Raw genomic sequence first — 24,113 nt, forward strand, 5'->3', positions numbered from 1 at the left:
CACAAGCCTGGGCACACCTGCAGAGGAGATGGGAGAGGGCCCCACGGAAGTGAAAGCCTGGGCGGCCTCAGAAACTGCCCTGACATCGACAGGGTCCCCAACTGCGGAGAGTGGGCTCCCCAGCCGCACAGGGCTGGCAGAGGGTGGGATCCCCAAGCTGCCTGAGGCGAGCACAGCCTTGACCTGTGCAGACGCTGGTGACCCCTGGGAAGCCAGGCTGACAGCAAGGAGCAGGAGAAGGAAGACTGGGCAGAGATCAGGTCCCCACACCACAAGGGTCCACAGAGTCAGTCCAGGGAAATTGCCGAACAAACAAACCACCACCACTCTCAGGGGAAAAATGTCAGAATCAGACCGTACCATATACAGTCTAAGACATCTAGCTTTGTTTTTTTAATTGACAGTCTTTATTTTTTGAGCAATTTTAGGTTTAGAGAGAAACTAAGCAGAAAGTACAGAGTTCCCACATACCCTCACCCCGAGCCTGCTCCCCTGCGATTAACAGCTTGCGTTAGGTGGCACATCTGTCATAATTGACGGCCAATTAAAAAGTGTTTTCAACCCCAAATTATAAGACAGGCAAAGAAACAGGAAAAGTGTGATCAACATTCAGAGAGAAGCAGGTAATAGAAACTCTCTCTGAGTGGACCCAAGTGTTGGACTTAGTAGACAAAAATTAATGGAAACCATGTGTAAAGAATTAAAGGTAAGTGTGAGGAAATGACTTAACTAAGTAATCTTAATAAACAGAATTTTTAAAAGAATCACATGGAAATTCAGGAACTGAAAAAAACAGTAACTAAAATTTAAAAATTCACTAGCGGGCTTACTGGAAGACGTGTGTAAGTGTGTACTATCTTTACATTAGATCAGCACTCAAAGGAAGATCAATGGAAATTGTCCAATCTAAAGAAAAGAGAAAAAAGAGAACAAAATTGAATAGCATCTCTGAGACCTGTGAGATAACACGTGTCAAGCACACACACACATAGACGTACCACACACACCACACACACAAGCCACATACAGACACATACACACTTACATACACACACCCCTCACACAAACTAGATACACACGTGTGTCCACACCACACACACAAACCACATACACACACCACACACTCTATACACACAAGCCTCATACATTCAAATACACACACCGCACACACGCAAACCACAAACACACACATACACCCACCACACATACATGCACAATCCTAGAAGGAGACGAAAGAAAGGGACAGAAAAAAATATTCCCATAAATAATGGCTAAAACCATTCCAAATCTGTAGCATTTGTTTCCAGATCCAATAAGCTCAGTGAGCCCCAAGTAGGATAAAACAAAGACATATCATAGTTAAACTGTTGAAACCCAACAATAAAGAGAAAATCCTGAAAGTATCAAGAGAAGATCTAGTCTGCTGCGCAGAGCACCAGCAACGCGGTCAACAGCTGACTTCTTCTGGGGAGCGCCGGAGGCCGGCAGGAAATGTGTGAGCAGTGACATCAGTCTTCACAACAAGAGCGAGGGGGGGCGAGAACACTCCTGCCACGAGGCCAGTGTCACCCTGATTCCAGAGGCAGACAAAACCATTGAGAGGAAGAGAAAACCACAGACTAGTATTCCTCACAAGCACTGACACGAAAATCCTCAACAAAATAGTACCTAAATCCAGCAACACATAAGGAGGAATTTATCCCAGGAATGCAGAGTTGGTTTAATATTCAAAAAATGAATTAATATACTATGCTATACTGATGGAAAGAAGGACAAAGACACATGACCACGATATTAGGAAATTCTTACATATTGAGGTGTATGGGGAAGCCATCCTGGTTTGCACTTGATTTGACCTGAATTTTATTTGAAACTAAGATGCCTGACTTACAGCCTGTCAGACATACAGACATACATGGTACATCTGCTTCAGCCGTTGCCCTAAAGGAAAGAATGTGCTCCTCGAAGAGGAGAATCGACGCCTCCCTTCTCACAGTGCCAGTGCTCTTTGAAAACGTCTCCCTTCCCACAATGCCAGGGGCATGTTGACCCGTTGTGCACACGTTAATCCGTAACAAACAGCTCCTTGAACCCTTGAAGGAATGGACCCCTGTCATCCTTGATGTATGTATCTTTGTTTTGAAATGGTATATAACTGTGCTAAAAATTTTAAGGAGCACATTTTTCCCTTGGAAGTCTGCCACTCCTGGGCTACAGTCCTCAGTTTGGCTCAAATAGAACTCTCTTCTTCTCTTTATTATAGAATGATTATTGATTATTGTATTGACAACCATTTTAATTGACATGGAAAAAGAATCTGACGAAATTCAATATTTATGATAAAAAACGTTCAACAAACTAGGAATGGAAGGGAACTTCATAAACTTGGTGAAAAGGCATGAACCAAAACCTGCAGCAAACATCGTACCTGATGTTGAAAGACTGAGCGTTCTCTCCTTGAGGCTGGGGCTGAAAGGGGCATCTCCTCTCACCACTGCTATTCAACATCATACTGGAGAGTCCAGCCAGGGCAACAAGGCAAGAAATAAAGAAAACGATGCTTGAGTTGGAATGGAAAAGTAAAGCTGTCTTTATTTGCAGGTGACATGATCCCGTTCTTGGAAAGTTCTAAGGAACCAAAAAGAAATTACCAGAGATAATAAAGGAGTTGAACAAGATCTCAGGATATAAGATCAACATACAAAAATCAGTTGTTTCTATATACTAACAATGAACAATTTGAAATGAAACTCAGAAAAAAATTTCATACATAATAGCATTGAAAATAATAAAATACCTAGGGACAAATTTAACAAAAGAAGCACAAGACATGCTGAGAAAAATTACAGAAGACCTAAATAAATGGAGAACTATTCCACGTTCATGGATTGTAAGACTCAATTTTGTTAAGATAGTAATTCTCCCAAAATTGACCTGTAGATTCAATGCAATTCCTACCAAATTCCTATCAGGATTCTTTGTGGAACTCGAGAAGCTGATCCTAAAATTTATAAGAAATGAAAAGAACTCAGAAAAGCCAAAACAATTTTCTAAAAGAAGAGCAAAATTGGAAGACATACACTACCCCATTTCGAAACTTGCTATAAAACCACAGTGAAAAAGGATATGCCGTAGGCACAATGATTGAGACATAGATCAGTGAAATGGAATTAAGAGCCAGGAATAAACCCACACATATACGGATAACTGATTTTTGGCAAAGATGTCAAGACAATTCAATATGGAAACGTTAGTGTTTTCAACAAAAGGTGCTGAAACAGTTGGATACCATATGTAAAAAAAAGGACTTAGACCTATAACTTATATGGTACATGAAAGTTAACTCAAAATGCATCATAGGGGGCCGGCCCCGTGGCAGAGTGGTTAAGTTTGCACACTCTGCTGTGGCGGCCCAGGGTTTCACTGGTTTGGATCCTGGGCACGGACATGGCACTTGCCAGGCCACGCTGAGGTGGCATCCCACATGCCACAACTAGAAGGACTCACAACTAAAATATACAACTATGCACTGGGGGGATTTGGGGAGAAAAAGCAGAAAGAAAAAAAAAGGAAGACTGGCAACAGTTGTTAGCTCAGGTGCCAATCTTAAAAAAAAAATGCATCATAGACTTAAACATAAAAGTTAAAATTATAAAACCTCTGGAAGAAAAAAATGAGAAAATTTTCACAGCCCTGGGTTAGGCAAAGAGTTCTTAAATGCAACACCAAAAGCATGATACATAAGAACCAGCTCTGATGGCCTAGCGGTTAAGTTCGGCACGCTCCTCTTCAGCAGCCCAGGTTTGGTTACCAAGCACAGATCCACACCACTCATCTGTCAGTAGCCATGCTGTGGTGGTGGCTTACACAGAAGAACCAGAAGAACATGCAACTATATACAACCATGTACTTGTCGGGGGAGGGCAGGAAGGAAAAAAAAAAGCATGATAGATAACAAAATTTTTTGGATACATTGGACTTCATCAAAATTACAAACTTTTGCACTTCAAAACACACCATCAAGAGAGTGAAAGGATAAGTCACAGACTGGAAGAGACTTTTGCAAATCATATATCTTATAAGGGACTTGTGTCCAGAACATACAAAGAGTTCTTACAACTCAATAACAAGACAAGAACTCAACTGAAAAATGTTCAGAACCTTTGAACAGACATTTCACCAAAGATATACAAGTGGCTAATAAACCCACCAAGAGATGCTTAGTTAGCATCATTAGCTATTAGGGATGCAGAGTCAAACCACAGTGAGATATCACTACACATCCACCAGGCCAGATGGTGGGCAGAACTGTTCCCCCCAGAACTCCTATGTTGGTGTCCTAACCCCCGTACCTCAGAATGTGACTGCATTTGGAGATAAGATCTTTAAAGAGATAAATAAGTTAAAATGAGGTCACATGGGTGCGCCCTAATCAATTCTGACTAGTGTCTTTATAAGAATAGGAGATTAGGACACAGACACACACAGAGGCACGACCATGTGAAGACACAGGGAGAAGACGGCCGTCCACATGCCAAGGAGAGAGGCCTCAGAGGAGACCAATGCTGCTGACGCCTGACGTCAGGCTTCTAGGCTTCAGAACTGTGAAGAGACACATCCCTGTTGTTTAAGCCTGTGGTGGTCTGTCATGGCGGCCCTAGCAGACTAGCACAGACGGCCACGATAAAAAAGAGAGACAACAACAAGTGTTGATGAGGATGTCAAGAAACTGAGCGCTCACACACATTGCTGCTGGGAAGGTAAAATGATGCAGCCACTTTGGAAAAAAGTTTAGCATTTTCTTAAAAAGTTAAATGTAATCTACCATCCAACCTAGCAATTCCACTCCTAGGTACCTATCCAAGAGAAATGCAAGCTGTGTCCACACAAAGACCTGTACAAGAGCGTTCGTAGCAACCTTGTCAACAACACACAAAACTGGAAACAGTCCAGATGCCCGTCAGTGGGTGAATGGATAAAACAGGGCATACGCACGCCGTGGGACACTATTCAACAGCAAAAAGGGATGAACCCCTGACACATGCTGCTGTCATTGCTGTTCTCCACCAGCTGAGAGACCAAGATATGGAACCCTGACCCCAGCCAGGCTGAGCCTGGAAGGTCACGTCCACCACGGCACTCACTCACTCAGCAAATGCCTGCTGAGCACCTTCTCTGTGCTGGGCACTGTGCAGGCACTGTGCACAGGACCAAGAATGACAGGCTTGCCCCAGGAGCATTACACACTGAGCCTGGAGGAGGCCCTCCCCTGGGTGGGAGGGGGCCAAACAAGCTGTGCATGAACCCAGCCGCCCAAACGCGGCGAGATGGAAAGTCTGGGCAGGCAACCAAGGTCGTGTCCCAGAGCCTGGACATCCCCAGGCCAAAGAGTAGCCAGCGCTCAGCTGGCCAGGCTGTCTGCCCCCACCATCCCCACAATGAGGTGGTGAGTGTGTGTGAGGTGTGCACAATGTGTGTGAGGGGTGTGTCTGTGAGGTGTGTGAGGTGTGCCTGTGAGAAGCATATGTGTATATGTGAAGCGTATGCATATACGAGGTGTGTGTGTGCGAGGTGTGTGTGTGAAGTGTGCATGTGTGTGTGAGGGGTATGTGTATATGAGGTGTGTGTGAGAGGTATATGTATGAGATGTATGCATATGTGAGAGGTGTGTGTGACAAGGTATAGGTGAGTGAGGGGTGTGTGTGTGAGGTGTATGTGTGTGACAAGGGTGTGTCTGTGTGAGGTATGTGTGTGTGCTGTGTGTGCATATGTGAGGTGTGTGTGAGGTATGTGTGTCAGGTGTATGCATATGTAGGGTGTGTGTGAGGTGTATGCATATGTGAGGTGTGTATGTGTGAGGTGTGTGTGCGAAGTGTGTGTGAGGTGTATGTGTGAGGTGCGTGCATATGTGAGGTGTGTCAGGTGTATCTGTCAGGTGTATGCATATGTGCAGTGTGTGTATGTGAGGTGTGTGTGAGGTGTGTCTGTGAGGTGTATGCATATGTGCAGGGTGTGTGTGAGGTGTGTGTGTAAGGTGTACGCATATATGAGGTATGTGTGTGTGAGGTGTTTGTGTGAGGTGTATGCATATGTGAGGTGTGTGTGAGATTGTGTGAGGTGTACATGTGCCGTGTGTATGTGAGGCATGTGTGTGAGGTGTGTGTGTGTGAAGTGTGTGAGCTGTATGCGTATGTGTGGTTGTGTGTGAGGTATAGGCGTATGTGCAGTGTGTGTGCAGTGTGCGTGTGAGGTGTATGAGTATGTGCGGTGTGTATGTGGGAGGTGTGTGTGAGGTGTGTGAGCTGTATGTGTATGTGTGGTGTGTGTGAGGTGTGCGTGAGGTGTGCGTGAGGTGTGCATGAAGTGTGTGTGTGAGGTGTGCGTGTGAAGTGTGTGAGCTATATGCATATGTGTGAGGCTTGTGTGTGAGGCGTATGTGTGAGGCATGTGTATGAGGTGTGTGTGTGAGGTGTGTGTGTGTGAAGTGTGTGAGCTGTACACGTATGTGTGGTGTGTGTGAGGTGTGTGTGTGAGGCGTGCGTGTGAGGGGTGTGTGTGAAGTGTGTGAGCTGTGTGCATGTGAGGTGTGTGAGCTGTATGCGTATGTGAGGTGTGTGTGAAGTGTGTGAGCTGTATGCGTATGTGTGGTGTGTGTGAGGTGTGCGTGTGCGGTGTGCGTGTGAAGTGTGTGAGCTGTATGCGTATGTGTGGTGTGTGTGCGGTGCGCGTGTGAGGTGCGCAGGAGGCCGCGGCGCCCAGGGCACGGCTGGAGGGGCGCAGTGGGGGCGGCGGCAGCCGCAGCGCTCCCCTCCCCCGGCCCGCGTCTCCTGGCAACAGCAGCCTCGGTCTCGGCCGGCCCCTCCCCCGCCCCGCCCCCGCGACTGCGAAGCGTCTGGAACCGCATCCTTCCTCCGCATCCTCGCCCTGCCACCGCGTCCTGCTGCAGCTGCCGGAGCCGCCTGTGAGCCATTTCCACATTTCTGCTTGTGGAGCGGGGGCGAGGGGGCCGAGTGTGTGCGCGGGTGTGCCGCAGAGTGTGCCGGTGCGTGTGCGCGGGTGCGCAGGAGAGTGTGCCGGTGCGTGTGCAGGTGCGTGTGCAGGGGTAGGGGAATGTAGGGGGGCACTGCGGCTGACCCGATGGCGGCCAGACCGAGCCGGGGTCCTCCCTTGGGGTCTCTGCTAAGCGGAGAGGGGTTACTGTCCCCAGGCCTCCGGGACGATCGGGGGGTTCCATGGGGCCAGTCGCCGCCTGGACGTTCCAGAAGGGCAGTGGGTGCCCAGCCCTGCAGAGACCCGACGTGCTGCCCGGATCCTGGGTCCTCGGCAGAGCGCGGCAGGTCGGGTGGGGGTGGGACTGCTGGACATCACCCCCCTCTCTGACTGCAGCCCCCTCCCCGTGAACCGGCTCCACCCCTGCAGATCCAAGAGAACCAGTGGGAGCCTTGAGTCCCGAGGTGGAGAGGGGGTGCAGGGGGGGTGAGGGGAGAAGAGGGGAGGCAGAAGGGGCGTCGGACGGACCAAAGCACCGGGACGCGCTGCCGGCACCGGGAGCGCGTGGTGGCCCTGGTGGGGGCGGTTGCGTGGCAGGCGAGAGGTGGCCGGGAGGCTAGGAGAGGGCATTTCTCTAGAACCACCTGCTGCAGGCTGTAGACGCGGGGCCACAGGTGGCTGGTACGCGGGACGCCGAAGCGGGGTGCAGCTCTGCACCTGCCCCCACTGGGCCCCATCCCTGGGCCTCTCCGGGCTGGGCTGGTGACGCCCGCAGTATACCTGCCTTTCAAGCAGCAGCCAAACCCAAGACGAGCCTGCAGGGCGAGGGCGGGAGCGCACCTGGGTGGGGGCTGCGGCGGGGGGTGTGGGGCGGGGGCTATGCTGGGTTTCTGCAAAGTGCGCGGGCCCCTGGGCTCCACAGTCACACGCACGCCAGACGCGCGCAGGACGCTTGTGCCCGCACCTCTCCGCGTGACGCAGCATCCCAGGTTGGGGGTGTGTGTGAAAGCGAGTCTGTGATGTGACCTGCAGCCGAGCTTCCGTGGGCTTTCAGCTAAGGGTCCAGCCCCCCATCCGCAATCCATCCAGCCATCCGTCCAGCCATCCAGCCATCCGCACAGTGTCGCCGCTCATCCTGCGTCCCCTCCCCCCAATCCATCCATCCGCACAGCCTCGCTGCTCATCCTGTGTCCCCTCCCCAAGCCTCGGAGAGGAGACTTGCACCGCCTCCCGACCCCAGCAGTTGAACGGGTCCTGGGGAGTGGGTGACCCGCTGGAGAGGACACAATTACAGCGCAGGGTGGAGGGAGGGGGACCAGTGGGAGGAGTGGGAACGACCCCCGCCTCCTCCCCCCATTCCACGAGCTCTGTTTCTGTTGAGTGAACGAGCCTAGCCAGCCTCCCCAGGGGGTCCGCATGACTCAGCGAGGGACAGGAATGTTCTGGGGGAGGGGTCCCACATGCTGTCCAGCACCTCCCCCAGCATTCTGCCTGGAGCCAGACGCAGAGGATCCAGAGGGCCCCAAAAGGCTCCTTTTCTTCGTGGAAACGTGTCATCTCCGGCCCATCTCCGTTGCCATGGAAACCCGCGATGATGTCACACGGACGTCACGTCGTGTCAGAGGACTTGGAGCTTACGTTTGGCTCAAAGGGGACCCCAGAGGTGGAGCTACTTATCGGGAGGGGCCTCCTGTGGAAGGGTGGGGGGAGACCCCGGCCCTTGGCCCTCCAGCGGGCGAAACCACCAGCCTGAGACTGACGGCTCTGCACCCACCCCCGCCCCTCCGCGCTCTCGTCTGTAAGCCACAGTCTGGGTTTGTGAGTGGTGCGGGTCCGCTCCAGCCCCCTCCCCCCGGATGGCACACCCCTCCCACCCCCGGCAAGCTCCCCTCAAGCCGGGGTACTTGCCGCGCCCCCCCCCCCCCCCCCCGCCCCTCACCTGCGCTGTCGAGCTCTCCTGTCTTCCCGCACTGGACCCCCGACCTTTTTACATTGGTGTTCTGATGGCTGCCCGTCTGTCTCCGCCTCACCGAGCGCGGGCTTCGTCTGCAAGGCGGCGTGAAGAATGACTGCCCGATTGCCCGCCCGCCTGGGGCAGGCGCCGAGATGCCCGCGCATCTTCTCCAGGCTGAGCCCAGGCCGCCCGGGCCTGGCCCACCTCAGGAAGAGCCTCAGCCTGAGGGGTGGGAGTGGGGGGTGCTTTGCTGGTCTGTAAGGGCCCGGGTCAGGTGCGCACATCCAAGGAAGGGCTCAGCTCAGGCCCCAAGAGGACCCTCCTCCAGGGAGCAGCGGGCGGCTGCTTGCTGCCTGCCGCACAGTGGCCAGCTCCACCCCATCCCACGCGCCCTACACAGCCCTGGCTTGCCTGCTCAGCGCCTTCCACTCTCTCTCCTGTGCATTTCTTGGCCGCTGGGCAGGGCTCCCGCTCTGCATCCCCACCGGCCCACCCACACCTGGAGCCGGAAGCGGGCCTGGCCGCCGGGTGAGAGTGGTCCCTGCCAGCGGGCCCTTACAGTGGGAGGTGCTTGGGCATGGTGAGGTCACTCTAGGAGAGGAGTTTGGGGGTTCAGGAGCACAGCAGTCTTTGCTGAGGGGGGCAGGTTGCAGGCAGTGGTGCGGAGCGGCCACATTCAGAGGCCAGGGCAGAAGCACAAGCCTTGGGGCTTTACTCTTCACCCCACAAGGAAGTGGTGGGAGACAGCCCCACTGCCCAGCCGCAACCCGGCTGTGCTCAGCAGAACATCAGGTCGTCCTGGGGGAGGGCGTGGGGCGGCTGTGCCTCTGCTGCCAGCCTGCTGTCCTTTGGGTGTTGGTTTTGTTTTTAATCTATTTTTGTTTTGAAATATAATGAATATTCAGAAGAGAACATAAAACAAACATACAGCCTAATGATTTGTCATAAGAATCTCCAGACATCGGCCATCCCGGTGAAGACTAAAACCCCATCCCCGCCCTGAAGCTGTTCCCCTCCTCCCAGGGCAGGGCCACCCAGTCTCCCCTTGGCCTGGACCCACGGAGCGCACGCCCCTAACAGGGCGACTGGTTCCTAAACGCCGCGGCTGGTGTTTGCCTGTTCTGGAACCTTCCTTCATGCCTTGCTTCTTTCCACCAATGCTGTTTTTGTGAGATTCAGGGATGTTCCTGTTTATAGCTGGAGTTGGCTCACCTCCGTCGCTCCAGCGGACTCAGGTGTAGGAATGCCGTTTACTTGTTCGATGCTGGATGACGTCGTGGTGTGCACTTCTGCGGGAGCAGTGCTGCTGCACACGCTCGTGCACGCCCACCTTTCCACTGGGTGTCCACAGGAGCGGGGCTGGTCCCAGGCTTGCTGTCAGTAGACAGAGCAAGTTGCCCTCCCACGTGGCGTCTTTGCTCCCTGTGCTGTCCTGGTTCTGGTGGGCTTCAAAGAGTGTCCTCATGCTGGTTCTAATTTGTCTTCCTCAAGGAGGAAGGTTCCTAATGAGGGTGAGCACCTTGTCAGTATCCGTGGCCATCTGAAATCCTGTCTGTCCATTCTTCTTTTGGGTTATCTGTCTTTTTCTTTACCAACTTGAGATGTTCTTTGTGCGTTTTAGATATCTGCCATATGCTGGCTTCCTTGGGCTGCTGTACCAAATCACCACGACTGGGGGCTTAAACCACAGGCATGTCTTCTCTCACAGCTCTGGAGGCCTGAAGTCACAAATCAGGATGTCGGAAGGACCACGCTCCCTTCGAGGCTCTGTGGGGAGGCTCTGCTTGCTTCTTCCAGCTTCTGGTGGCTCCAGGTGTCCCTTGGCTTGTGGCTACCTCACTCCAGTCTCTTCCTCCATCTTCACACGGCCTCCTGCCTGTGTGTGTCTGTGCCCAAATTTCCCCCTTCTTATGAGCACACCAGTCTTTGGATTAGTGCCCACCCTAATCCAGTACAGCCCCATCTTAACCTGATGCCAGCTGCAAAGCCCCTGTTTCCAAATAAGGTCTCGTTCACAGCTCCTGGGGGTTAGGACTTGGGCATGTCTTCTTGTCGGACCCGCAACAAGCCCCCTGTCATTTATGGATTGCAAATGTCTTCTCCGTGTCTGGGTTTCTGTTTCCATTCTTTGAAGGCTGTGTTTTGATGAGTAGAATTTCTTAATTTTAATGTAGTCCTTTTATCAATATTTCCTTTTATGGTTAGTATTTATTTGTTATATTGAGGAGCTCTTTCCCTCCCTGACACCAGGAAAATACTCCCCCATATTATCTTCAAGATGCTTTTCTAATTTAGGATTATCTGCCTGGAGGAGTTTCTCCGTGTGGTGTAAGGCAGGGATCGGGTTCACTGTTTCCCATGTGGACATCTGTTTATTGAAAGCTGGCCATCCCCAACTTTGCAGCATCATCTCTGTCATAAACCCGTGGTCCATGTGTGTAGGGTGTTTCACGTGGGTCTTTGTCTACCACACATCAATACCACGTGACTTAGTTTCTGCTGCTGTGTAACAAGCTGGACAGCTTTGTTCTTTCTCAAGATGTCACGTGTGTTCGTGTCTCCCCACCTTCCATAGAACTTACAGTGCTGGTCAAGTTCACACGAAAAAATCCTGTTAGAATTTTGATTGGGATTTATTGATTCTACAGATATATTTTAGGAGGAAGTGCTATTTTAAACATGGAACCTTCCAAAATCCATGGCCGTATCCTTCCCCATCTAGGGGAAGTTTAGGTCCCCATTAAGGAGTTTAGGTCTTTGGTCTCGGTCTGTAAGGTTTTAACTGAGGTTTTTCACGTGGAGGTCCTTCTCCTCTCGTTGGAACTATTCTTGAGCACTTGATACTGTTTAAATGGAATCTTTCAAAAAATTATTTTCTAATTTTTTGTCACTAATAGAAATATAATTGATTTCTGATACCATAAACCCATCAACCTTGCTGAACTCACTTTTCAAGTTGCGGAACTCATCTGTAGATTCTTTTGGATTTTCCATACACAAAAGGTGTTTTCTCTGTGAGTAAGGAGAATATTACCCTCCCTCTCCAGGCCCTGTGGCTCTCATTTCTTTTTCCTGCCCTGCAGCGTGGCTGGGACCTCTCGCACCGTGACTTATGGACCTGACCGTAAAGGGCCTCTTTGTCCTCTTCCTGATCTTACTTTCACTGTTCATGCTCAGTAAGTTTTGCTGTAGGGATTTTTGTGGATACCTTTTATCAGATTACAGAATTTCTTTCTGCTCTTAGCATGCTAATAGATTTTTTTGAATAGTAAACAAATGTTGAATCTTATTAAGTACCTTTTGAGCTGCTGTTGAAATTGATCGGTGCTTTTTCTCCTTTATTCTGTTCACATGGTGAAAATACTGATTGTTTTTCAGATGGTAAACTAAGCTTCATTTCCAGAATACGCCCAACCTGCCCGTCGTACCATGTAACTTCTTTGTGTCTTGCTGGATTCCACCTGCTTGTGCTGCATTTGGGGCCTTTGCCTGGATGCTTGAGGGTGGGGTGGCCTGCACCGTCCCCTCTCACAGTGTCCATGCCAGGTTTGAGATCAAGGTTGTGTTGGCCTCATGAGCCAGGGCATGCCCCCTTATTCTTTTGTCAGAAGAGTTTTGTGTGGAATTTGCATTATTTCCTCCTTGGCCATCATCAGTGGAAGTCGGTGGTGATGGCGCCTGGGCCTGGAGCCCTTTGCCGGAAGAGTCGTTGTGCTCCTGACACAGGACTTTTCTTTCTTCTTTGGCTCAAGTGAGGATGTTTGGTTTCCTCCTTCTTGCGTTTGGAAGTCATTTGCTGCATTCCTTTTCCCTTAGCAGTCAGTCTAGAGGTGAAATCGCCTTCACCTTCCAGGTGTTGGGGGAAATCTCGTCCTCCTCCAGGCCTTGGGGCCCCTCCACATCCTCCGTGTCCTCCCCCTCCATGTCCTCCCAGCTCTGGCTCTGGTCGGGCATCCAGCTCTCCGGACGGTCTAGCCCCGTGTACACCATTCCTGCTGTTCTGTTTGGATCCATTCACCGACAGCCTCTTTCTGTAGCTCTGTGATGTCCTGCGTCTCCACTGGGGTTTCCACGTAAAACCCAGATGAATTTCAGATGGACAATGAATGAATTTTTAGTTTAAGTATGTCCTATACTGCATATTACATGGTGCGTACTTATACTAAAAAAAAAGTATTCGTTGCTTCTCTGATTCAGAGTTAACTGAGTGTCCTCTATTTCCATCTGCTAAATCTGGCCACCCTACTCTCCAGCCCTCTATCTGGGATCATTTCCTGTTGACTGGACCAGTTGCCCTTGTAACATCGTCTAGAGCAGGTCAACCGGTGGAAAATTCTGCCAGAGTTGTGTGTCTCGGTCGTCACTGGTCAGAGGCGCCATCCCCTGTGTGGCTGTGGGGCCAAGAGGGAGCCCAGGAGCAGGAAGGGACTAGAAACCTGTGACTGGACTCACCTAGTCTGCCCTGGGAAGGTTGGCCTGGTCACCCATGGCCTATCCTGGCTCTGGGTGATGAGCATCGGGTCCACCCCAGGACCCTCTCACTCCAGAGCCAGCCGGCATGGACGTCTGCTGGGTGGCCAGTGGGCAGTGACCCTGTGTCTGCCTCTGGACAGGACGAGGACCCGCATCCACCATGGTGAAGCTGGGCTGCAGCTTCTCCGGGAAGCCGGGCAAAGACCCCGGGGACCAGGATGGGGCTACCACGGACAGCGTCCCCCTGATCAGCCCCCTGGACGTCAGCCAGCTCCAGCCACCATTCCCTGACCAGGTGAGGAGCCTGGGCCAGCATGAGGGGCCCTTCTCTGCCTGCCCTGGGAACAGAGGGGTGGGGGGAGGGTTACTCGGACGTGGCCTCCTCCAAGGTGCAGGAGGGCAGGTGGAGGAAGGACTGGGCCAGCCGGAGGCCCAGTCAGCCGCAAGCAATCCCCGTGCCCTGGGCAGCTCCCTCCTCATCTGTAAACCAGGGTGAACTGGCAACCTTGACAATTCACATGCTGTCTTGCAGACAGCACCCAGCCCATGGAGCTGCCCAGCAGGGACCCAGCAAGCAAAACTGCCCACCCTCCCGGCGGGGTCGCCGTCTTGGGTCAGGGCCTGAGGGGCCCTGGGGCAGGTGATCGATGGACAGGGAGCTTTCAGCAGGAGCCTGTGAGAGCAGAGCTCAGCTCCAGCCCTGCTGACCCCCCGGGAGCTCTGGAGTGTGAAGAGCACCAAGCATTGTCCCCGTGGAGGGGAGGGGTGGCCACCTGTCCCACGTGAGTCAGCCACTCGCTGGGGACCAACCGTGGGGCCAGGGTGCCTCCCAGGCACTGCCAGTTGTGCCGCTCCTGTTGGCAGAGGATCTGGGTAGGCTCCGCTGCATGTACTACAGTTCTGGACCCGATTCTCAGGGGAAGAATTGACTCCATTTTTGGGAAGGCTCAGCCCTTGCCCATCAGGAGCACAGAGCACAGGACTGCACCTGCCTATGCCCCCTGTGGTAGGGCCTCAAGACTCTGGGATCAGAGGAGAAGTCAGGGCAGCTATGGAGCCACTGAAGGGTAAGCTCCTGGCAGGGAGAGCTGGCACCCTCAAGAGTTGAAGGCAGCCATGAGACTGAGGGACTCCATCCATTGCCTGGCCAGGCCCCAGGGCTGCCATGGGCTCAGCAGAATCTCAGCGTCCACATTCCCTCACCCTCAGCTTGTAGCAGTTGGAGCCCGGCCACTAGACAGTCCTGGCACATGGTCAGCACCCACACCACTGCAGGGCAGCTGACCCCTGGCCCCTCCCCTCCCAGCCCTCCCAGCCCAGGGTCCTCCCGGCTCATCTCTTTCCTCAGGTGGTCATCAAGACGCAGACCGAATACCAGCTGTCCTCCCCGGACCAGCCGAAGAAGTTCCCCGACCTGGAGGCCCAGAAGCTGACCTGCAGCCACCCGGAGGAGGGGCGCAGGGTAACGGACTCTCCCGGTCCCGGGCCACCTCCATCCGCCCCTCGGGGAGTCAGGGCAGAGTAGGGGGACAGGTGGCGCAGGCCGTGGGCACCCAGGCTCGGGGCCACGGGCGGGACCCTGGCCCAGGCTCCTGCTCCCAGGAGACCTGGACAGGGAGTCACCCATCCAGAGGCCCAGGGAGGGGTCTGGGTGGCTCCAGGGACTTGGGGCCGGCCAGCCCCAGGCCAGGTGCCAGCCTTCAGCGCCGGCCGTGCCCCCCGCCTTCCTCCCCTGTGATGTGGGGCGAGAGCGGGAGGTGTGCAGAGGGTTCCAGCCATGGCTGCTCTGGCCGGGCAGGACCTCACGTTGTGTGCAGTCTTCCCCGTGGTCACAGTCTTGTGATGCGTGGGCTTTCTAGGTACTGTGGAAAGGTACTTTTCCTGCAGTATCTCTGGCAAATGTTTGCTCCCATCTTTTTTTTAGCTCTTAACTTCACTAATGATGGCTTTTATCATTTTTAGTGTACTATGTCTGAAGCCTTTCATTTTTCAGCATAAAATCTGTCCCTTTGCCCGTGGTTTCTGAGATGGAAGGGCGCCCCCGACAGAAGCCTGGGAGCTGAGGGCTGCCCAGCCTCCGCCCCCAGCTTCCCCCTTGGCCCAGCTCGGCGCCCAGCCCCTGCGGCAGCCTCCCCTCACTGCGCCCTGTGCTCCTCTCCCTTCCTCGGCCCGCAGCTGCCCACGGCGCGGATGATCGCCTTTGCCATGGCGCTCCTGGGCTGCGTCCTGATCATGTACAAGGCCATCTGGTACGACCAGTTCACCTGCCCCGACGGCTTCCTGCTTCGGGTAAGGCTGCACAGGCCTGGGCACCGGGTGGGGAAGGCCTCCGGCCAGAGCGCCAGGGAGGGTCCCACGGGGTCTCCCTGTGGAAGAATGGGGGCGCCGCGCCTCCTTTCCCTATCCAGCGGCACCTCCAGAGGCCACCAGGATGTTTCCCGCTCCTGTGGTGACTTGAAATCTCTGGAGAATAAACGTATTTAGGGACATTGTCTACAATACTATTGAACTGTTCAAAAGCAGAAAGGACAGGAAGCCCCAGAAGTGACCGCCCTCCCCGCGTGTGGCACACGAACGTGGCTCCCACGTCGTGGCCGATGCCATTCCATTCAGAACTCACGCCTTTCGCACATCTGAGCGCAGAGGCAGCCCCAGCCTCTTCCGGCCCGAGCTCCTCCGGCCCCTCCACCCGCCGCGCGCCCCCTTCCCGTCCCAACCTCTGCGCCCCTCCCACCTCCTCGCGTCCCCGCCCCGGCCCTGACCCGTCCCCCTCCAGCAGCACAAGATCTGCACCCCGCTGACCCTGGAGATGTACTACACCGAGATGGACCCCGAGCGCCACCGCAGCATCCTGGCGGCCATCGGGGCGTACCCACTGAGCCGCAAGCACGGCACCGAGCCGCCCTCGGCCTGGGCGGGGAGCTACCGCGCCAGCAAGGAGGCGCCCAAGGCGCCCACCCAGGCGGGCGCGGCGGCAGCCACTCAGCCCCCCGGGAAGCCCTCGGCGCCGGGAGAGGAGGCGGCGCAGAAGGCGGCGGGCAGCGCGCCGCCTCCGGCACCCCAGTGACAGGATCCGCGCCCGAAGCCCGGGTAGGTGCGTCCCCGGGCCCAGCCCCTGCCGATGCCTCCGAACCGGGGTCCCTTCTCCCTGCCCGGTCCTGGGGGCGCCGGCCCTGCAGGCCAGAGCCTTACTCGGGGGCGGGGTCCCTCCGCGCCGCCCCCGGACAGCGTCTGAGCGCCTGAGGGGCTTGGGCGGGGACAAGGGGCGGGGCCTGGGGACGGGGACGGAGCGTGTGACGGGCAGGGGAGGAAGGCGGGCTCAGCCTCCCTGTCTTCCCGCGCGGGTGGGCGGTGGGGGTCGCGTGTTGGCCCGCTTTCACCCCGGCCTCTGTCTCCGCAGCGCCCCGCCGGCCCCCGATACCGCCTCGCCGCCCCCGCTGTGGCCGCGCCCCTGCTCTCGGCTCCCTGCTGACGTCCCCCTCGTGAGCCTCGCTCTGTCGCTTTTCTCTAAGTAAAGATTCACATCCACGGGTATCCAGTGTCCTGAGCATCCTTGGTCCCGCCGGCCTTTTTCCTGCACCGCCCCCCACGTGGGTGAGCGCCCGCATGGCGCCCCCCCCTCCACCCCCCGCCCAGAGGGACCCATGAAGGAGCCGGGGAGGCAGCAGCGGCCGCAGAGGGACAGTGGGTGGGCCCTGGGAGTCCGGAGCCACCGTGTAGGGCAGCCTGAGGGCCAGAGCCCCGCGCGCACAGGGTCTTGTCTGGTCCATTGCTTGGCTGGAATACGTTCATCCCCACCCAAGGGGCCCCCCGGGTCTTGGGGTCCATCCCTGATCTCTGCCCAGCCCCACCCCAGCGTGTCCACCCCGTCTCCCAGGTTGGGCCTGCCTCCTGGGTCCAACTGGAGTATCTGACCGTCCTGGCTCCAGGCGGTACCCCATACGGCTCCTGCCCCCAGCAGCGGTGCCCACGGACATGAGTGATTGAGTGAAGAAAGGAGTGAAGGCGTTGATCCGAGGGACACTTGGGGCCTCTGGGGAGGGAGCGTAGGCCCCACGCTCCAGGAGCACCCTGCCTCCTGTTTCCCCAGGTCTGGGGGCCCATGGACACCCGGAGCTGCCCAGAGTCTCCTCATCCCCTGGGGCAGCTCCCACATGGTGGCTCACCTCAGGCAACGCAGGCCACCCCACCCCTCCTCCCCTTCCCTCTCCCCTCCCCCTTCCTCTCCCCCTCTCCTTCCAATTTGGGCGGGCCCCATGTCTGCTCCCACCTGGTGAGCCATCCCTGCCCTCACCTGCCTACCCCCACCCCGGCACCTGTGCTCCTCCGATGGCTTTGATCCCAGTCAGACACCCTGCCTAGTGGGAGGGGAGCTCAGGCCTTGGCACTAAGGGCTGGCTTTGAGGGTGGTGGTGACAGAGCCTACAGAACTCATGAGGCCAGGGGACACAGCTTCAGGCAGGACAGGCCTCTGTTTCCTGTGCTGCTCCATGGAGGGTGACCGTGCCCGACAGTGCAGGTGCCTGCCACACATGGGTCAGAGTCCCTGGGGAGGCCCCCTGGCCCCAGTGCAGAGCCCCCTGACTTGGACGAGAGCCCAAAGCGTCTCCATGACATCAGGGCCCCCTCCAGGGCCAGCGTCAGCCAGTACGACCTGCAGAGGGTGGTGGGGCCCAGTGGTTTCCAGAGACCTGCTGGGGGACATGGGGCTGGTACTCAGACCCAGGGTAGGACCCACACCATCCAGCCTCCAGGCCTGGGTGGCAAGATGGGGGGTCTGGACAGCTTTGGAATAGCAGGTCTTGCCCAGGAAGTGAGTGAGATGGGTGTGCGAGGGAAGCTGTGAGCACACTGGAGGTGAGGTGGACAAGGGGGTGGGAGCAAAGGTGGGGGTCGAGGGGGAGGGTGGGGGAGGGGTCAGGGAAGGCTTGGCTGTGCACACTGCCCTTCATCACTTGGCTCCTGTCTGTCCATCCATCCATCCCTCCCTCAACTTACCACTCAATATCTATCATCTATTTCTCTGTTTACTTATCTATCATTATCTGTCCATCTGTCTGTCTACAGAGCACATCATCTCTCCAGCCATCTTCGGTATAAAGTGTTTTCTGAGCCCTTGAGAGGAAGGTGCCTCGTCCCCCTTAGATACCTCAGCGTGGATTCCCAAGATCAAGGGTGTTTTCTTACATCACTTCCATGCAGGGGTCAAAATCAGGAATTTAACTTTGAGACAATACTATTATCTAATCTTCAGACCTTATTAATATTTGGCTAGATGTCTCACTAACGTCCTTTTGAGCAAAGTGAAAAATCTGGCCCAGGGCCCCATGTCGCCTTCTCTCTTGACCCTCCTTCTGCCTGGGGCAGCTCAGCCTATTTGTCACGACCAAGACAGTTTTGAAGCACACAGGCCAGGATTTGTGTAGCCTGGCCTCATCTTGGACCCCCGCGATGTGTTTTCGTAATCAGCTGGAGAGATGCGTCAGGATCCACGTCCCCAGAAGTGATGCTGTGTCCTCCTCAGTGTCACAGGAGGGGCCCATGAGGTCTGCTTGTGCATTCCTGGTGACATTAACTTGGATGGCTTGGCTAAGGTGGCTTCTGACAGGGTTTTTTTCCTGTAAAGTTACCATTCTTCCCTTTTTGTGGGAAGATACTTTGAGATTATCTGACTATCTCATTCCTCACCAAACGCCCCACCCAGTTGCAGCGTCCATTGGCGGTTCTTGTCCGAATCAATAATACTGTCTTTTCCAAGTGGTGATTTTCTAAATTCATCATTTCTCCTGCACTTACTAGTCGATGTTGTATTAGTAGATTGTAACAAAAGCTTTCCCTTCTCACTCTTTATTTATTGAGTCATTTATTTCTATCAGTGTGACCCATGGATTCCTGTTTTATTCAGTGGGTTACAATCTGTTACTGTCATTATTTATTTTTATGTTCACCTTGTTCCATATTTGGCTGGTGGGAGTCGTCCTTTTGACATGTCCGCCTCATTCTCTGAGCACAAAGATGCTCCGAGGCTCATCTTGCCCTGCCGGGATCTGCTGCTGGCTAGGCCCTCCCAGTGGATTGGGGTTGGGGGTGGGATATATATACAGGTACACCTCCTCTCTGTGAGTGTGTATGCGTGTGCATGAGTAAATACATACACACGTAGACACAATCCACATAAATGCATACACTAGATCCACAGGCCGTGTGCACGCCGAGTATGCGTATACAGTGCACATGAACCGCCGTGAGTTCACAGCGATGCTTCCAGTTTCAACCCCAAACTGCAGGGTTTCTTCTCGTCTTCCCCCTTCCCATATGGATACCTCCCTTCTCCAACAGGGAGGAACCTGGTTCCTATTATCCTCGACATATTTATTTGCTGAGTCTTAGAAGACTCTGAAATTCGTCCTGGAACTGGGGACCCGCACCACGAGAACCAGCCGACACACTGGAGTTCGGTGTTTGTGTGGAGTTCTTCTTGTCTTTGATCTGAGGAGACAGAGTCAAAATGCTACGTGCACAAGTGGTGTGGGCTCTCTCTTCACGTCAGCGTGGTTGCTTCATTCCTTTGAAATATATGGAGTCACTTATCATTGCTTGCACTCCATCTTAGGGTCCTCCCCCAACTTCTGTTGATTCTAGTCTATCATTTTTTAGTATGTAAAACATTAACACATTGTGCCAAAAGGCAAATCATACAGGTGTGTCCGGGAGGTCAGTTCCCCTCCCCCCCCAACCCCTGAAGGAAATCAATCTTATTGGTTTCCAGGCCAGCCTTCCAGGGTATCTTTTTGCAAAGATAAGCAGATGTATGTGCATTTTCTTATTTCTTCTGCTTTACATTTTCCACCCGAAGGGAGTTTTTTCACACCAACGACAACCAATTCTCCAACACCAGCTGGGTGTCCTACAATTCAGTCCTACCTGACACCGACTGCACAGAGTTGGTGCAGACCCCACAGGTTAAGGGCTCAGTCCCACGAGACTGCCCCCACCTCAGACACCCTCACAAGGATCCGGGCCCCAGGCCACCCGCAGGGCAAGGTATGGGGGTGGGGGCTGGGGGCCTCCACGGCCTCTCCTGGCCCCATCCTCCCAGCTCCTGATGTGTTCACCAACCTACGAGCTGGTTCGCCAGACCGCCTCCCTCAGGAGTTTCTGTAACCCAGTGTGCAGCCCCTCCCCACCCAGAGGTCAGACTATGCTCTGGTCTTTCTGGAGACCAGCCCCCCACCCTGGAGCTACCCAGGGGCTCCACCTGAGTCATCTTATTAGCATGAACTCAGATGTGGTTATGAGAAACAAAATACACCTGTCCCTCAAGAAATCCCAAGGGTTTTAGGAGCTCTGCACAGGAACCCGGGACAAAGGCCCAATATCTTTTTAATTTCACTACATTCGCTTCACAGCATTCGCTGGAGGCCATTCCACATCCGTACACAACATACGCACATGGGTGCACAGGGATTTTCCTCACTCCTCGTCACAGCTGTGTAGCAGTCCTCGGCAGATGGACCCTGTTTACTCAACCCTCTCCCACATATGGGTGTTTAAACTGTTCACAATATTTTTGCAATAAAGACAATGCTGTAATGAATAATTTATGCATATGTATTTTTCATTGTTAGAGATTTACCTTCAGGGCAAATTCCTAGAAGTGGAATTGCTGTGTTAAAATTTTTTAATTTATAAAATTATGCAGTTTTATAATTTATCATTATAAATTTAAAACCAGCTTTTCTCAAGCTTTAAAGCTCAATTAAAAGCTTACTAATAAATCTAGTAACTTCCGTGTTAGTGTATGTCTTCACTTATTCTTTAACATTCTGCTAACTTATACATTTGACATATTCAGTCTCTCTAAACTTTTTAAGACATTTCACAAATGTGACAAGCTTGATGAATTCGATTCCCTGGCATTTCAAGCTATATTCACGCGTTGACACAGCTGACCCTCCTGAGCTCTGGAACCTTGGACGGCGCAGACCCACAGACCCTCTGACAAAACCTCCCCGAGCGTTTGTGCATGACTCACATCCAACACCACGGGAACGTCGTAAACTGAGACCCTCTCACATTCTAACACTAAAACCCACGGTCATCGAGATGAAATTCAAGCCGTTTCAAATTAAAACAAGTCACGTGCGCTACACCCTCATAAGAGCTTCACACGCTTCCAGCAGTGAGCAGCAGGGGTTTACGGGGCTCGTGTGGGGGCTCCTGTGGCTTCTGGTTGAACCTACCCTGAGGCAGCAAGAGCAGGGCTCCCTGCCCTCCCTCACCTGCCTGCGCCCTCAGGAGGGCAGAGGCGCTGGCTGGTGCTGTGACCGCCTCTGGGACTGACTCACAGCGGGGGGGTTGTGGGTTCTAGCTGGGTCAGGGTGTGGGGTGAGCCTCCGGCTCTGGGGGTCCCTGCCAGGACCCTGCAGTCGGCCTGGCCCCTTTGTCAGAGTTGGGCTCTGGTTTGTAACCCAGGGTCCCACGCATCCTCCAGGCGTCCTTTAAATTTTGTTCCCACCCAAATTTTACAGAAGCCTCTTGCAAAAAATTTCACAATGCGGATGCCCTGGGGTGGAACCCTCGCTGGGTTCCTTGAGGTGGGTCATCGTAGGAAGAGTGCAGCATGGTCTGCAAAGGTGGGCGCCACCCTGGACCCAGCACCAGGCCAGCCCCCCGACTCGGCCCGCTGGCAGTCCCATCTCAGGCTCTGCCCTCATGGGGGGTGACGCTAACACCATGTCAGTCTCAGCGGGAAAACAGACCCTGGACCCTCAGCTACCAGCCTGCATCACACAAGGGGAACGGCGGCCTTTGGGGCCGTGCTTTCACTGGGCAGACGGCAACGTCTCCATCCTTGATGAGTTCCCTCATTCCAGGCCTTGATCGGTCCTACGGTCAGCTGCACAGCCAGCTTGGCTGCAACACTTGTTCTCTGAAAATGCGTTTCCATGTGACTGAGGTATTTGGAGCAATTTGAGCAGAACATGAATTTTGCTTGGTTAGGCGTGGTTTCCATGGTGAGAAATGCTAGGCTAACACAGAGCAGGGCACTCGGCTAGGGGTACACGCATGCAAACACGTGCATGCCATACACTCACGCGCACACACATGCACGTGCCCACAGACACCCTGTCAGTGGCCACACAGGACAACCTCCAGCCATGACTTCCCCCACCTCCTCCCCCCTCTTCACAGTAACTCACAAGCACGGCCCCAGGAGCCCAGGTCCTCACAGTGGTTTCAAGGTTAAGTGCCCTCCCCCGTCAGGTAAACACTCCCTGACTAAGGACCAGGCCTGTGGGCACAGGGACACATTCAGCAGGTGGAAGACCCCTACTCAAGTTGGTCATCACAGCCCCTCGCCAATGGGACCGTCCCAGAAATTGAGCCACATCGGTTCCGGGAGCACAGAGCACCTTCTCCCTGCCAGGCACCCATCAGGAGCCCCAGGGAAGAAAGCTGAGCCTGGGGTTCTAACACCAGACACGGGGCTGTGCGGGGCGGCGAGAGGGGACTCAGCTCCAGGGTCGGCTCCCCGCTGCGTCTGGGCCATGGCACCCTGGGGCCTCTTAGAAATTCAGGTTCCTGTGTGACCTGGCAGTGTCGCCTCCCAAGGTGACCCACACTGTGACCCTTGGCATGAGCCCAAGGTGTGACTCCGAGGAGTTGCAGCTTGAGGAAGACAGTGGGATGCAGGAGCCAGGACACACACACTCTTCACCCAGGCGTCCGAGGATGTGGTGACCCTCCCAGGATCCCCTCTGCACTCTTGTGCGCACACACACACATGCACAGTCATATATATGCATGCACACACACATGCACACGAGCTCTCACTCTCCCTCCTCCCCAGATGTCCCTCCACACATGCATCCAGATTCATGTTCTCCTGGGGTGGAGACCCTCCCCAGGAGGGGTGGTAGGTGGGCCAGCAGGCGGTGGCAGCTGTCCTGGAGGTTGAACGGGGGCTCGTTGAACTGCAGAGTCTGACCTGTGTGTGTTTTGAATGGACTCCCGGCAGAGCCAGCCTCCAGCACCCGCTGGGCTGCGTCCCCAGGTGGACCCTCCGCCTTGGTCAGTGAAGGGTTTCTGCCGCTCACCCAGCAGCAGGGTTTCCAAGGCCCCTGAGGCCAGCAAGGCTCGGCCAGAAGTGCCAACGCCCATCAGCTCCTCAGTGTCGTCTGCTGAGGGCACCCTGATGAGGGTGCTCACCGCCCTGTCCCCTGTGCCGGTCCTCTCACAGCAGCAGGTGGCTCCAGGTGTCTCCTTGGCCAACATGGCCCTCAGCTACTTCTGCATCTGGAGAGCCCCTGGCTTCTCAGCGAGGCAGCTGGGGCCACCTTCACGCTCTGTTCCCGGCTGGGCCTGGTGCTCAACTGCCGGCCTCTCCACAGTCCCGCCCAGGTCTGCAGGGTGGACCTATAAGGAGACGACTCTGCACGTGGCCTCAGACCCCACGCCCAGGCCATCCAGGGCAGGTCCAGAACAGCCTTCTTCTGACCCCCCGGGGGGACTGCAGTGAGGGCAGCTCTGGCCCATCCCACTGTCCATGGTGAGGCTCACCTGACCCACAGGGCAGAGGCCAGCCAGGGGGGGTCAGTGGAGGGGCCTAGGGAGCCCTGGTGGCATCTATGACCCCTAGCCTCATGAGGGGCTCCCAGGGCTGGTCAGAACCTCAGCCCCTCCCTGGGGCCCA

General features: G+C 54.7%; 1 protein-coding gene and 1 long non-coding RNA gene across 14 annotated transcripts; one reads left to right on the forward strand and one right to left on the reverse strand.

Annotated features, from left to right (window-relative positions):
* Nucleotides 1-384: 384 nt before the first annotated feature.
* Nucleotides 385-9,066, reverse strand: LOC138925341 (uncharacterized). The gene is made up of 3 exons (XR_011441363.1): nucleotides 8,930-9,066; nucleotides 2,429-2,628; nucleotides 385-1,570 (listed from the first exon to the last, which is right to left on the reverse strand). It is a non-coding gene; the product is annotated as an uncharacterized lncRNA (long non-coding RNA).
* Nucleotides 6,476-16,951, forward strand: CALY (calcyon neuron specific vesicular protein). Of its 13 annotated transcripts, none has more exons than XM_023636411.2 (6): nucleotides 6,476-6,961; nucleotides 13,558-13,712; nucleotides 14,766-14,879; nucleotides 15,593-15,706; nucleotides 16,194-16,507; nucleotides 16,818-16,951. In XM_023636411.2, exons 2-5 carry the CDS (start codon nucleotides 13,578-13,580, stop codon nucleotides 16,482-16,484), a joined length of 654 nt encoding a protein of 217 aa, XP_023492179.1. In that variant the 5' UTR covers nucleotides 6,476-6,961; nucleotides 13,558-13,577; the 3' UTR covers nucleotides 16,485-16,507; nucleotides 16,818-16,951. The 13 variants fall into 13 exon arrangements, with proteins under 13 accessions (XP_023492179.1, XP_070131483.1, XP_023492204.1 ...); XM_070275382.1 differs by having other exon boundaries at nucleotides 6,558-6,961; nucleotides 16,197-16,511; XM_023636436.2 differs by having other exon boundaries at nucleotides 6,598-6,961; nucleotides 16,197-16,507.
* Nucleotides 16,952-24,113: the final 7,162 nt, after the last annotated feature.

The sequence above is a fragment of the Equus caballus genome, chromosome 1 (genome assembly GCF_041296265.1).
Source record: "Equus caballus isolate H_3958 breed thoroughbred chromosome 1, TB-T2T, whole genome shotgun sequence".
Classification (NCBI taxonomy): Eukaryota; Metazoa; Chordata; class Mammalia; order Perissodactyla; family Equidae; genus Equus; species Equus caballus.